Raw genomic sequence first — 14,877 nt, 5'->3', positions numbered from 1 at the left:
CTGGAAGCCTTCCCCAATCTGAAGATGCAATTTCAACTGTCAGTACTTAATTGGGGAGCAAACCAGGAGACTCTTTTATGAACATACTGATGTTCAAGCATAGACACTCTGTCCTTGACCTAAATCTCCCTCCGGCTGCAACCTGTTATGATGCTCTGTGGACATGACTGATTTCTCCCTACTGCCCTAGCCCAAGCTGGCAAGGAAATCAGACAAGTTTACAAATACACATCTCAAAAAAAAAAATCTACAAACCATCACATACTTTAAAACACGCCTTAAGGAGCTGCTGTGTGAACTTACATTGCCTTTTTCAAATTTATTGACAGTGTTGATGCAGTTGTAGAGAACTCGCTCTCCCGTGTCTCCCTGGTCACCAATGAGGCAGACAAAGACGTTGGCATCTGTACCACTCCCACTTACCGTCCCAGTGCAAACCGTCACCCGGTATTTTATCACTGTGGAGACATAAATTAATAAAACAATTTCAGCAACACAATTAATTGTCATTTAAATTTACTGCATTTTCCACAGACTTGCAATTAATTTTAAGTGTTCATATTTCCAGTTGGTACTTCTGGTGATGTATTGACTTTTACAATTCCATGTTAAAAAAAGCCAAAATAGGAAGGCCTGAAATGTTAGAAAAGCCATAACACACACACATACACACCCCCCAAAGAAGGACACAAAGATGCCATCCCCTTCAGGTAAACTTCATGAATTGGAGTGCATAGTCTCCTCAGGGCCCCAGCCCTCCTACCTCCCCTCCTGCCTTCCCGAGAGGGTCCTGGTGATGGGGGACCTTGTAATAACCTGTTTGGGGAAAACATCATTTTCAGCATCCAGGGGCATGGCAGGCAGACAAAAAGAGTTAAAAAGGGCCAAGTGCTCAGGGACCTGAGGAACAGGCTCTTCATGTTGGCTTTATGCAGTAGGACAAGCCCAGTTGGCCCCATCATCCTTGTCACCTTTGAGATCTTTATTTAGGATTTTGCTGGATGGATTTTGAGCTGCCACCTTCCTCCCCTCGCCCTGCCCTCATCTGCCCTCCCATCCAATTGGGTGAAGGATTTCCAGAAGAAATTTCACCACTAAGAACCAGCCCACAGACCAACCTTCAAGAGAAGGAGACCTTTTTCTCCAGCATCGGGAAGAGACAAGAAGCAATGCTCCCACCTTCCTTCCAAACCCCTCCTGCAAGCCCAACACGCAGGTGCTGCATCTTGCCTCTCCTCAGCACAACTGCTCCTCACGGGAAAGTGCCTGCATTTGAACTCAAGCAGCCCTCTCCACAGTTGATTAAAAATACATTTCAAACCCAGGTTTATTTACATTTTAATAACATCTGCAATTACAATTACTCTTCCTCTTCTGAGGAACTGCTCAGCTGCATGCAGATCACTGAGTTCATCAGAAATTTCAGAAAACAGGGGACTCGTGGTCTACAGAGTGTGGAGCCCCATTGGGTGCTTTGGTGGAAATGAGAGAAATCCCAATGGCCACCTTGAGATATTCTGCTCTCCAGATTTCTCCCTCCAAGTACATTTAGTTCTTGTGACACAAGTTCAAGACAGAAGTGACCACTTGAGGAAGGCAACATAAAGTTCTGCAGCTTTCATTAATCAAATCTCTAGTTCAAGCACAGTTAACCCAATAAATAGTTCAGATTGCTCACATGTACTGAAAGGTGCCTATGCTTTTGCACAACTGTTCTGTGCAACTTCCTATACATTTATACATATAGCTGCATAAATGTGCATATAATTAAATAAAACTTTAAAGCCCAAAAATTATTGTTAAATTTTAGATTGCCTTTCAGCTAAGCTTGCTTTCCATGAACATCCCTTCAAACTTGGCATTTCACATTTTAAGGGAGACTGGAAAAAATACATGTTTGAAAGAAAAAAAATATAGCTCTGGAAACAATTGTGCTGTGGCCAGATCTCTCCCATCTCCCACCACAGAGAAATCTGCTCAGAATAAGAGCCAGGGATTTCTGAGGCTTCATGCAGCTAATGATGCACACAGAAAATACTGCAGAGAGAAAGTGCCAGAAAAAGAAGCTAATTGAACTGCCTGTGCATCCCTTGCACAAAGAGGGTTTCTTTCTATTCAGGTCCTAAGCGAGCCCCTGCACGGAGCCCGTGGCTTTCACCTGGCATGACTTCAGTCACTAGAGATCCCTCCGCAGGGAGCTCCCGCACGATCTCATTGTCGTCTTCATTTATATCTAGCCAGCGGCCGCAGTTGAATGAGTATTTTTCTTTTGTCAGCGTTTTCAGCAGAGTTACCTTCATTAAACCAAAACACTGCGTGAGTTCAGAGGCTTAAAGACAAAAAAGCAACAAGCTCCTGACAAGTTTTTTTTTGCCTGAGAAGCAAGAGTAGGTAGCAGCAGAGAAATAACACACATTAATAACAAGACCGTCATTCAGCTTTGCACACTGCAGTGATGCACGGAGCAAAGTCTGTCATAGCTGATGGCTTTTCATTCCTCCTTTCTCCAGTTGCTCTACGGTATTGTGAAAGGTTTGATGGATACCGTGGCTTTTAGTAATTCTCATCATATGGCACTGTATAAATCCACAGAGCAAATCGTGGATGGCGCTTGCACTGCTGGTTCCCCCAGCTCAAAACCAGTGCATAGCACATTTAGAAAACACACAGATAATGGCAACAAGAATGATCAAAAATCTGCAGTAGCTCCCAAAGGAGTAATGAGCAAATAAGGTGGGGCTCTGCAGATGGCTGGAGAAGCGGGTGAAGGGGGGGTATGATGAAGGTCTACAAAATCACAGGTGGCATGGAGAAGGCAGAGGGGGGTGAACTACTCACTCTCCTGCTACAAGAAATACAGGGCATCAAATGATGCTTGGAGAGCAGAGTTCAAAGCAAACAAAAGGACACAATCAACCTGTGAAATCCTTGCCAAATGCTATTATTGTTGCTAAAAGTTTAATTGTTTGAGGGGAGACTGGAACTTCTAAAAAAATAAATGGAAGAGAAACCTACTAAATGCTTCATATTTAGTAGATCTGTTCAGGAAGTAAGTCTCCAACTGGAAATAGTTGAAAGCTGGAAGAATATTAGGGGGAAGTATCATAAATGCTTGTCCTTTTCTTACTGTTCTCTAATCATGCACTTATGTGACACCAGAGAGAGGCTGTTGGGTTAGATGGACTTTTGGCTTGACCAGTATGGCTGTTCTTGCATTCTTGTAATAGAAGATGGAAGCTTGCCCCAACATGAAGCAAGCCTGGCATGAAATGTGTGAGGACTGGAACAAAGCATCATTAAGGCTTCATCTAAGTTCCTAGATGCTAAAGTAGATGCACAAGTTATAAGATTCATGTGCATCCAGATGCATCCAGAAAACATCAGACTGGCTATGTATGGGCAGATTGATTTCCTGCATCTTCACCAGGTTTGCTTAAACAATTTGGCCCAAAGTGAATCCTAGACACACTGTCAGATCGCTCTTGTCCTCCCTGAACAAAATTTCTGTGCAGGAAAAGAGGATACCCCCGGGGAATGTATAGCTATGGAACATCTAAGCATTCTTGCTCATCATCTGTGAACAAACTAATAGAGACAATTGCAGTGGCCCAAAGTCTGAACAACACTTTCTTTTTGATAAAGACCACAGCCAGACACCTACTCCCACCATATGATGAACACAGCAGTCCTCTCCCCACTAGAGAGGTGTTTGGCTGCCTATGCTTTCGCAGCTCCCTGACAATGCAGGAGAGCAGAATCTGTCAAAGCACATTAGAGGCACACGAGAAAAATCTCTAGGCAGTAAATTGTGATTTATCATCACAGTTACTTATGGCTGCACAGCAAAGTGTATGTTTTGTTAAGTGCAGAGAATGGCTTCCAAGCTCTGCAGGAGTACGGGTGAAGCTTAGAGATGAACTTGCTGCCTTGCAGACCCAGGTGAGGGCTGACAGCATGGTAATCATTGCTGGTAGAACAAAGGACTTGTGACTCAAGACCAAGCAGATCACCCTTTTTATTTCCCAAACAAACAGCGCAGTGCTGCTCTCTCCTGCAAAGTCTCCACAGGCTCCTCCAGTCTGCAAGTGTCCGCCTCCTGCAACGGGGCTGTCAGCACTTCAGGGCAGGTTATACTCCACTGTACAATAGGTCTCTACCATAATCAGTTTTTTGTTATGACCAGCCTAAATAAGCCATAGAAGAAGTGGGTTTGCCTCTCTGTGCAGAAATGATGCCTAAGAGTAGGAAGCTTTCTGAAGAGCAAGGGAAAACCCCCCTAGCAGCAGCGAAGGGGGACTGGACTACAGTGGTCTGATGCTGGAAGGATGGGGAAATGTGATTTTCATCATTAGTCTCGGCTCTTGGGATCTGCCATTTCCCATTGCTCTCATTTCCCACACACAGCTGGGTTGAACTGAGAGAGGTGGGAAGATGAAGGAATTTCCTCCAAAAAACATGCAATGACTTCTTCTCTCCCCACATATATTTGCAAACACTATGATGTGCTCTCTTCACGTCCCATTTTCATGTAGGATTTCCACTTCCACCCCTTGGCCAGCACCGTCTGTAAAGGCAGGCACCTCTGACCACTGCACATCAAACTCAGCTGCCATCTGGGGAACACAGTGACCCAGGACTGGCAGTGCGGACCTCTGTGACCAATCTGGCTTTTCAGGTCTACCTTCCCTTGCCATCCTCTCACCTTATTCAGATGCCAGCCAGCAAAGGGATTTCTTTTCTCATGCCATATCCGAAGCTTATAAAATGTGCCCAGATCAGGGAGCTCGATCTATAGAGGGGAAAAAAATGCATTATCCATTTCTGTAAGTCAGCAAAGCATGCACACAAAGGACACCTCTAAACATCTTTTAAGAGCCAAATCAGAGAGGAGTCAAAAACTAAAGTAAAAAAAAAAAGTGTTCTTTAAAAGTAATAAACCCTACTCCGCAAAGATAGCTTGATGCCTGTCTTCTCAGGAGAGGAGAACATATGTGTTGAATCCATACACTTTTGATCATGAGAGCTCCTTGAAACCACTCCTCCCAGTAAGAACTGACGCCAGTTCTCAGGCTTCAGCTCTTTCTCAAACAGGGTGTGCAAAGCACAGCCACGTTTCCTCCAGAGGGCACCTACGACTGCTGGTGCAAAGAGGGTAAATGTTTTGGCTACAGCCATGCGTTAAAATCCTTTGTTTCTCAATTTTTCTCTGACCAATCCCCAGTTAACTTTTACACATATTTTTTCCTAAACACAAGAAGACCCCCCCCAGCCTCCAAACTCAACATGCTGTTGAGCTCAGCCCCAAACATTCATGGAGGTTCACATCCAAGGAGGCTTAAGACCAGATCACCAAGGAGAGGAAATACTACTGCTAATTCTCCTATAAATAGCTAATGACCACTTAGGCACTGGGGGAAAAACAGATAAATTATTAGCTTTAGAGAGGCATGGTCTAAATGGGTGGAACTGTGCCTGAGGGGGAGACCATCTGCTTCTAGAGCCACAGAGGAGATATGGCACTTAGTACCACCATGACTTGAAGTCATCATCACCTGAGCACTCAGGAACACCAGCCTAAGCCCTGTTCGGAGAGGACAAGCCGTATCCGTAGGTGAGGAAATTATCTGCATCACCACCAAGCGGAATGGCTTCACCCCCACTTCAGAAGTGTTCTATTGAGGTGAAGATCTCATGCTGCTATTTTCTGTACAGGGCTGAAGCTAATGCCCTGGAAAACAATACCATGTCAAATTTATCACTAGCATGAGATTCATACCATGAACTTGTCAGTCTGTCCAGTTTCAAAGTTGTCTGAATTGTTGTCCAGCTTCATCTCATCTGACTTCCCCTTGTCTCCATAAATCTGGAAGAAGATGGTGGCGTCTGTCCCTGCATTCTTAATGTCACTTGTCCAGATCCACAGAGACCAGGGGCTTTCTACAAAGAAAGGTTCAAGACATTTTGTTTAAAAAGTAATTTTTAAAGGTGCCTTGTTAAAAAACATAATTCTCATTCTTTCCCCTGGGTGCTAGAGAGGGCAGGATGGTATGAAAGAAAACTAGGACATTTTACTCTTTTCTGCACAAACTTAATCAGCTGCTACATGACATACAGGAATCAGATTGCCTGGAAATAGAATTCTGTGTTTCCATTTAAAATAAAACAAGAAAAACCACAAATCACCACTTTTCAGGTGAACCATATTCTTCTATGTCATACATTACTAACAGGGTAATCCAGGGATGTGCTCCATCTCTGTAGTTTCAGTATACTTCTCCAACACCTACAACTCTAGCCTCAAAGACCATTTCAAAGCCAGGGAAACACTGTCAGCTTTCTTTTTGTCAATGAGAAAGAGTCTCCAGTTACTTGCATATGGTGCAATGCAGCTCCAGGTAGCTCCTAAAACTTGCTCCAGATGATCTGTGTCTGGAACAAGGAGGAGTATGGACACAGCCATGTATTACTTCATCCTGAGCTAATGAGCCTTCCTGAGACTGGACCAATTACGCCAGATATGCCTTTTGCAGGACAGGCTCGCTCGGAGCCCATTCAGGCATGTCTAGCCAGGCTGTATCATGTGAGGCAAACACGCTCAGAGCAATATAAAGGTATTTTTCAAAAGTTTTTAAATTATTTAAGTGCCTAAGTCCCACCTGACTTCAGTCAGCACTTGTGTTACACTAAATGACATGCCCAAAAATCATGGCAAAGCTACAAGATTTTTATCTCTTAAGTCTTCACCCAACATTTTGACTGTAAGAGCAGTCCACTTGCAGCAACTTCACATTGGTTTTCATGCCAGAGGATGGTTGCGTGTATAAAGGTGACATTATTTCCTCTAAAGAGCCCCTCATCTGCGTTCGTTATTGATAATAACGTGTTTCACTTCTGCAGGCCTTGCAGCACCTTCAGGAGAGGAAACAGGTTTCTTTCCTGACTCAGACATCAGCTGAATTATTAACAAATCTTAATGAAAGAATTGCTAACCCTTTTGGTATGCCTGAGCCCACATGAGCATCACTCGACCTTCAGAGCCCAGAATGGAATATAAAAATACAATGACATGCATATAAATTAGATTTTTACTGGTTTACTCAGCATTTGACTGTCAAAAAGAGGCGACATCTACTCAAAAAATGAGGGGGAAGAGGGAACTCTCTTTTCAAAAAAGTTTTGCCCTTATTTTAATAATATGCAAATGCTGATGGCCACTCCCTTCTGAAAAGCACCAGCAAGTTTCATCTGAGCAGAAATGAAGCTAAGGCAGGTTTGCGTATGGCAGCCTGCTCTCCCTGGGGAAAAGAACAAGGGCAATTCAGACACCAGAGACTTCTCTCATCTGTCTGGTTTGGCCTCCCTGACCTCTTGCTGAAGGAAAGGAGGAGTGATGCATGCAGGGAGGGGGAAAGGGGAACTTGTACCAGAATTAAATGCTGATAGAGGGCTGTCAGGGAGAAACCACACAGGGAGGAATGTGGGTGAGCTAGGTCTGCAGCTGCTGGAGGAGACCAGGCATTTCCCCAAATACCCACCATCATCCTCCCAGGGCTCGCTGGGCATGTTTCCCCATTTCCTATCTCTTCACATCAAGGGATCCTGGCAGTTTGGAAATTCTCAGACCCAGAGCAAATATTCCCCAGGGCACAAACACCGGGAGGGCTAGACCTGACTCAACAGTTTCCAGGATAACATTCAAGATAAGGGGGGAAAAATAAAAAAAAAGACACAGAATAAACACAAGCTACACATCGAGCTGCAATCCACTGGGGGAACAGCTTGCAAACACTGCGCAGGGAGCCATTTCACCATGGATACCCAAAGTGAGGCTGAACCAAGCTTTGATCAGCTCTACAGAAAGGGACAGTCCTGTATGCACGGGGAGATAGGCAAGATGACACAATAGGTCTTTTCTAACTCCAAGTCTTACGCTTCTATAATCTGGCAGCTAAAGGTCACAGATTTCTCAAGGCTAATGCTCTCTGTCTATCTCCTGCACTGCGGCAGCAGGGGAATTAGCCTGTCAATAACAATCAGAGATGATAATAGAGGGTTAAAGGTTGCAGATGCTTTAGTTAAATGGACCGAGTCAGAGGCGCAATGTGGTTATAACACTGACCAACATTTAGATAAAGCTTATTTAAATGAACTGTTGTTTAAGCAGGAGCCCACCCGAAGCATTCGGATTAAACTGTATCTATTATCCTAATTAAAACATTCTGCTTACACACACACACTGGCGCAGGCGAGATGGCAGAGATCCGTTTGCTTGGTGCAAAACCAGCCAGCGAGCCGTGTGTGGATGGATGAACATGAAATTTTGCACAGCACGGAGCAGCACCTCCCAGCAAACGTGTGCCATTGCCTCCCTCTAGAGAAGAGGCTTCAAATGCAGTGCTCGTGTGCCTCAGGAGGCACGTTTGGCAGCTGGACAGGACTAAGTTTTTTTTTTTCTTTAAGGCCAAGAATAAAAAAGTTGAAGTTAATGGGAAGAGTTTGTTTTTTCTTCCTGTTTCCCCCCAGGTTTGTCTTTTTATTGTATTTAGGTTTTGTTTCCATCTGGAACAGGAAAGTTTTGCTTCTCTAGTGATAAGAAACGTAGCCTGGCTTGTCTGCAAAGGTGAAATGGTGGCTGAGGCAGCCCTAAGCCCAGTGAACCTCAGAAGGCTGCCAGGTCCAATTTCTTCCCTTAAGAAAATGAGTGCATTTCCTCAAAATATTTTAAAAGTTTAATTTTAAACTCCGCAAACTAGGATGTTCAAAGCTGAAACTCATGCAGGACTCAATTCACTTGAGCCTCTACTTGACAATGGGTCTACCCACGTCACGTTGCATGGGTGAAACTCAGGTGCTGTTGCATGGGAGGGATCACAGGAGGCTCCTGGGCACTTGTACCTACTTTTCATTTTTCTCTGGCGCAGGGAGACCATTTCGTAGAGCTCCCGCTCTATGAGACCATCTCCTTCATCTTCATCCAGCCATTTCCCACACGGGAAGGTTTGCTCAATGCCAGTGAATGGGCAGTAAACCACCACCTAGGAAAAGACACCGGGAAGGTGAGTATGAATATTGTGTTACTGGCAGCCCACAGGACCTTGATACTAAAAACTTAAGCAACTGAAGCAAAGACAGAGCTGGAGATCTTGGTCTTGCTCTCAAAATCAGATTTTCTGGATCAACATGAACTGGACTGGTTGCACGATTCCCCTTTGGAGTATAGCTAGGACCCATCTGTCCTGTTATTCCCACTTTTCCAGAAGTACATCCAAACGGGTCAACCAAGAAGAGGTAAAACAGCACGAGGGGAAGGGAACGGGCAGTGTGGCTGCAGGAGTCAGCATCATGTCAGCGTGCAGCACATGCCCTGCACCACACCAGTGCACAGTAGGCTTTTGCAGAAAACACAAGATGCAAAAAGCCTTCAAACACATCCTAAGCTGATTTTGCTTTCCAGGAAAACTACATTTACTCCCAGCTTCAGGATAGGCAGCTGCGTACCTCTCCACCCTCCCATTAGGTCCTGCTGATCTTGTACACAATCTCACACCACATATTGCTCCACTACTTCACAGTGACAGCTGTGGTCAGCTACTTCTTTTTCTGAGCTCCAAAGCACCATCTAAATACTTCAGCAAAGTCTGAGTATAGCTGATAACTTTGAAATGCTCAGCACAATCCAAGACTGCATTTCTATCCAGCCCCTTGGGCAAACATCTGATGGTGCAAACAATAATCTCTATCTTTGTGACTGCAAAGGGGCAATCAACCCAATTAGCAAGTGATTGATTTATGCATCTAATGTGCCTTTGAGGCAATCAGCTACCACCATGCATTATGTATAATATTGACTTGTTAAACCAAGGATATTGTCATCCAAATAAAAGATTTTTTTTTTTCTTTTTTAAACTGTGTTTGGTTGTTGGGGTCAGGTGATGAATAGGAAACAGTTTGACAGCTGCCTACAAACAACTTAGTCTCACCTTCTCACAAAACCAGCCAGAACTGACACCACAGTTATCATGGCCAATGGTGACTCTGCTGAGAGGGCTGAGAAGAGCAGCTATCTCCACGTTAAAGAGATCTGTCCTGGCACGCTCAAATTCACCTCCTTCCAAGAAAATCTTCCCACTGTTCTTTAAGCCTTTGGAGCCATGGAGGATTACGTGAATCTTGGAGTTTGTGCCAGCTCCTCTGATATCTCCTGTCACTACAGCGACATTGTACACAATACCTGAAGGAATCAGGAATTTGGTTAGGAAGAAAAGAAAGGAGGAAAAAGGCTGAGAGTAATAATTTTTGATTGGATTTACATTGAGCTCTACTGGTTTCCCACTGGTCTTTTTAGCTTTTGACTTACACACAATGCAATGCTTCATTTGTTTTCGTTCCGCACATACTCACAGCTACCTTCAGACTGTCCAAGAGAAACAGGTTTGTGGCAACAAATTCACTCAAAAAAGTATGGGGTTTTTTATCACCATGTGGTGATGATGATTAGGTGAAGAAAGGCAAAAAATTGAATTGGCAACTAAGTAAGTTGCTTGATTTTGAGAGCTACCAAGGACCAGACCTGTCAGAGGATGCTTAGAGGATGGAGGGGTGTTGCTTTAAACAGTGGTGGCAAGATCGGCAGCATCACAAAACTCTTAAATCTTGCGGTCAGCAGCCTCTGATGCTGCTGAAGCCAGAAGGACCCTCACTGCCACTTTGTGAGCCTAAAGATCTCAGCAAAGCACGGCTTAGGAGAGGTATTAGCCCAGCTGGAAGAAAAAAAAAATATTTGTGAAAAGAAGTTTATATGCATAAAAGTTCACTTGTTTTTTTCTAGCTCTAAATGTTGGTCTAAGAAAGATAACACTTCTTCCTACAAGCCTTACTTCTCAGTAGGCTCATTGACATGCATATCTTGGGGCTGTGTCATGGCATCAAATATGGAGACACCTCTGTAACTATAATAGTGTTTTAGGGAGCATGTATAAAATAGCTGAGGTCCAAGCTAAGTTCTTCCTTTGCTTAAACCTCCCAGAAATTTCAATAGGAAAATTGGATGAAGTAGAAACATCAGAACTCACTCTTTTATAAACAATCCTCTCTTTCTTTAAAGTTTACATTAAAAATTGTATTCAGCCATGTTTTACTGTGCATATGGAATATCTTCAATAAAACTCATGAAAGCAGGAAAAAAACACCACAGTCATGAATATTAAAAGAATAAGAGAAACTTTTAGTAAACTAATTGCACTTTTTTAGGTTTTTTTCCCCCTGTCTTCCCCTAATTTTTCCCAACATGCATCCTGCAGTCAGGACTTTGCACCCAGACCACTTTACCTGCACACATGCAGGGAGGAGTCTGAAGACTGCAGATGTTGAAAACCATGAAATAAAGTAAAGAACAGCTGTTATGTGCATAGTCAAAGTGTTTACCGTTATGCTAATGAATAAATAGAGGCCGAAGACTATCCAAATCATCTTCTGCCTCGTAGTAATTTGGTTTATTGACTTTACATCCAGGTTTCTTTTAACAGAGACATAACTTTTGGTTTTCTCTGCTCTAATCACGTTGGATAATCAAAAAGGCGGTTTTAGGGCTCGGCACTGCCTTTCCTGTTTTGTAAAAGGATGCATAGTTCCCCAAGAACCTGAAGTACAGTATGCACTACTGTGTGGCACATTGGTGACTGTGAAAATATTAATCCACTTTCTGAAGTCTGGTGAGCAACTTGCTGAAGTACAAGCCAGATCTTTCATCCTTTGCCCATCAGCTCCTTCTCTAGATGCACCAAGTGATAAATTAGCATGTAGGTCCTGCACAGCTTCATCAGTGAGATGTGGAGGTGGCAAATGTGATGGTAGTTCAGGGACCCTCACACACAACTGCCTGTCACCAGCAGATGGTCCACTGCAGGCCTCCCTGAGAGCAAGGCCTTCAATCTTCTAAAGAAAACATGGCTAGTAGTATTAATTAGGCCTTTGCATCTTTGCATTTCCCACCATGGATTCAGCCCATGAGTTCACCTGTGGCTTCAGTGCCCCCAACAAGTATGTCCCTCTGGATTTTTCCATCATCTTCATCTAAAGCAAACCAGCGTCCAACTGGGAACTGGTACACACATTTATTGCCAATGTCTTCAATGATCACCTGAGAGAAAAGAAACAGCACTTTGCAAAATACACGTGGAAAAAGCAAAGGTGTTACACGAGGGGGTGACAGAAGAGCAGAAGCTTAATGTACACTCTCTCACCTGATATTTAATGTATTCAATACTCAAGCAGGTCCCTCTCTGCTCCCTAATTAGTACTCATAGAATTTCAGACAATCAGTGGGTAAAACGTAGGCTTTTTTCTTTTCTTTTTTTATCCTGTGAACTCAATCTGCATCTCTCGCAGTTATGTCTCGAGACCAGATGCTTCTGCTAGCAAGACCAGCTGGCTGGCCTGTCTTCCTTCTCTCCAGAGCCTGTTTGCTGGCTACTCTTCTCCATCAGCTGAAAGGCAGCTCTTTGTTCTGAACAGGCTGTCTGTCTTCTTTCAGTTTTAGAACCTTGTTATAAAATAATACTAAGGAATTTTAGGACAAACCAAACTGTCAGATCAGCTTGTGTGACCTAGTAATATTGTGTTAACCCTACCCAGTTAGTCCAGGATGGAACCATTGCAAAGACAGCCATGAAACCCTGTGGTAGTAATAGTTTCTAATTTGGAAGGATTTGGCTCTTGGCTCTACTCCAGAAGCATATTCTACTGACATGAGCCAGGTAACAATCTTCACCTTTAAGCCAGTGTTACCCACTTGAAGTTTCTCACACCTCCTGCTGAGGCATTTCTTACCAACATCTTCTCGGTTCCTGAAGTTTGCCATTGAGTTACTGCAGTATTTTAAACAAGCAGTGAAGAGTACTGAAGATTTTCAGCCAGAAAAGAAGAAATCAAAATCTCTACTCGCCTGCGTGGCTTATAACTCAGAGAAAGAAAATTCACTGTTAGGGATAGAAAGTCATTGTCACTTTTCTCTGCCTTCACAGCAAACAGGGAGAATCTGAAATCTATCCTTTCTGATAGATTAGTGAAACCATTCTTTGGGAACCAGAGCTTCCCCTCCTGTCACTCATCCCACACTGTGCTGTTGCCTGTAGTATTACAGGTTCTCGTTGTACTGCCATATAGACGTGGACAGCAGTGTCTGCCAGGGCTGGGATTGTCAGCATGAGAGACCAGTGCTGTACTGGAGTGTTAGAGACTAAAATATACGAGGTTCAGGAGAAATATCAGATTCCTCTCTACCAATTGATCCTCTTTGAATTCCTGTCGATGTCTTTATTAATATATTTAGAGGTGGAAAACCAGCTCTAAGCCAGAGTGAAAACCGAGGTAACATAAGAACTTCTAATGATGCTTAGCAAGTTCATCCAGGAGTGCCAACGCTAGAGTCCCCAAATATCGGAGTAAATTAGAGAAAAACATCTAGTGAGAGCAGAAGAAAACTGGGCTATGTTTTAGCTCATTTCTCCAAGCTTCCAGTTGAACTTGCAAGGCAAAAGTTGCCTTTTACTTAATCACAAACATCTTGGTAGTTCCTGTGGCGGAACATAGGATTAGCGTGTCAGATGCAATTAGTCACTACTTCAGGCTTTGGGACTTAAGCAACCTAACCAACATCAAAAATCATGTCATGCAGACTTCATCTGTAATGTGAGAATGAGGTTCCTTTTCTGTGGGTTTTTTCCCCCTATTTATTACAGGGAGCACAAGAGCTCTGGTTTTCATCTTCTGCATTTTTCATGGACAACCAACATAATAACTTTTAGTGTAGTGTATGGTGATGGCAGAAAAGCATGTGCTAATATTTGCATTTGTAATACATCAAACCACTCTGTTATCTAGGATTTAGAAATCTGGGGTCAGATCTTCAGTGGATTAAAGGCAGCTGTGTTGAACTACACCAGCAGAGGAAAGAAAATGAGATTAGAGGAAAGAGTCATAGATTTCTCCTTTAAAAACGTTCCTTCAACCATTTCACTGAAAGCTGCAATACCTTCACGCATTGGAGCAGGAGATTAAAATGAGGAGGAAAGTGGGAGTGGAAGAAAAGGATCTTTGTGGCAGGTATATCTTTTTTGCTGTGCCAATGATAAATCACTTAAATTTGGCCAAGCTATAAGTCTTTGCAAATTTCCAGTGTGAACAGACTCAACAGATATTTCTTAGACTCTGGTATCTTTACCATCTTGGTAATGAGTTAAGTCAACAGAGTCAGGGGGGACTTGGAGGACCTGGCTTGGAGAATTCCTTCTCATCTGTCAAAGAAACTGCAGTGACTGAGACAGAAGAAATATTATGAGAGCAGGCAAATTCAAGTCTTAACAACTGGATTTTCTCACTGCCACAAAGTCGCCTGAGATGCTCAACAATTTAACTAAACCCAGAGTGTCCCTCATTTTCTAACTACTGAATTTGAATCTGCTGCAGCTGATTTAGATGCACCACATTGGCATGCACCAGGCTGCTGCCAGTGCTTCATCAGCCCCCCTTTGCTCTGCAGAAAAAGCAAGTGCTGGAGAGGATACTTCTGGCAAGGTGAAAACTTGACTTGTGCCTTTCTCAGTAACCAGGAACCTGTATCGCCAGCAAACATCCTTGCATTTCTTGGTATCAGACCACCGAGAGGGTAAAAAGTGAGACATTTTGATCCCACCACATGTTTATGTTAAACATCTCGGGAGCCACTAACCTTCGCGAGGAACCAGCCAGCAGAGCCACCCTTGTTATTATGACCTATATTAATTTTCCTTAACCTTCCCAAATTTGGAGCATCAAGTGTGAACTTGTCTTCTGCTCCCTTTTCGAAGTTGTCTTTGTCGTTGTCCAGTTTCCTCACAC

General features: G+C 43.4%; 1 protein-coding gene across 1 annotated transcript in view; it reads right to left on the bottom strand.

The window, feature by feature from the left end:
- LOXHD1 (lipoxygenase homology PLAT domains 1) overlaps nucleotides 1-14,877 on the bottom strand; it is a gene marked incomplete at both ends in the record, with an annotated part of 150,708 nt that overhangs the window by 92,684 nt on the left and 43,147 nt on the right. Inside the window, 8 exons of the mRNA XM_082335370.1 lie at nucleotides 304-458; nucleotides 2,159-2,294; nucleotides 4,703-4,789; nucleotides 5,777-5,937; nucleotides 8,900-9,035; nucleotides 9,981-10,231; nucleotides 12,016-12,139; nucleotides 14,729-14,877. Coding sequence (XP_082191496.1) covers nucleotides 304-458; nucleotides 2,159-2,294; nucleotides 4,703-4,789; nucleotides 5,777-5,937; nucleotides 8,900-9,035; nucleotides 9,981-10,231; nucleotides 12,016-12,139; nucleotides 14,729-14,877 — 1,199 coding nt within the window. The remainder of the gene's footprint in view (nucleotides 1-303; nucleotides 459-2,158; nucleotides 2,295-4,702; nucleotides 4,790-5,776; nucleotides 5,938-8,899; nucleotides 9,036-9,980; nucleotides 10,232-12,015; nucleotides 12,140-14,728) is intronic.

Source organism: Platalea leucorodia, assembly GCF_965183815.1.
Source record: "Platalea leucorodia genome assembly, chromosome: Z".
In the NCBI taxonomy this organism is placed as follows: Eukaryota; Metazoa; Chordata; class Aves; order Pelecaniformes; family Threskiornithidae; genus Platalea; species Platalea leucorodia.
The sequence above is the reverse complement of the archived record's forward strand: the minus strand, read 5'-3'. Positions and strand labels throughout refer to the sequence as shown.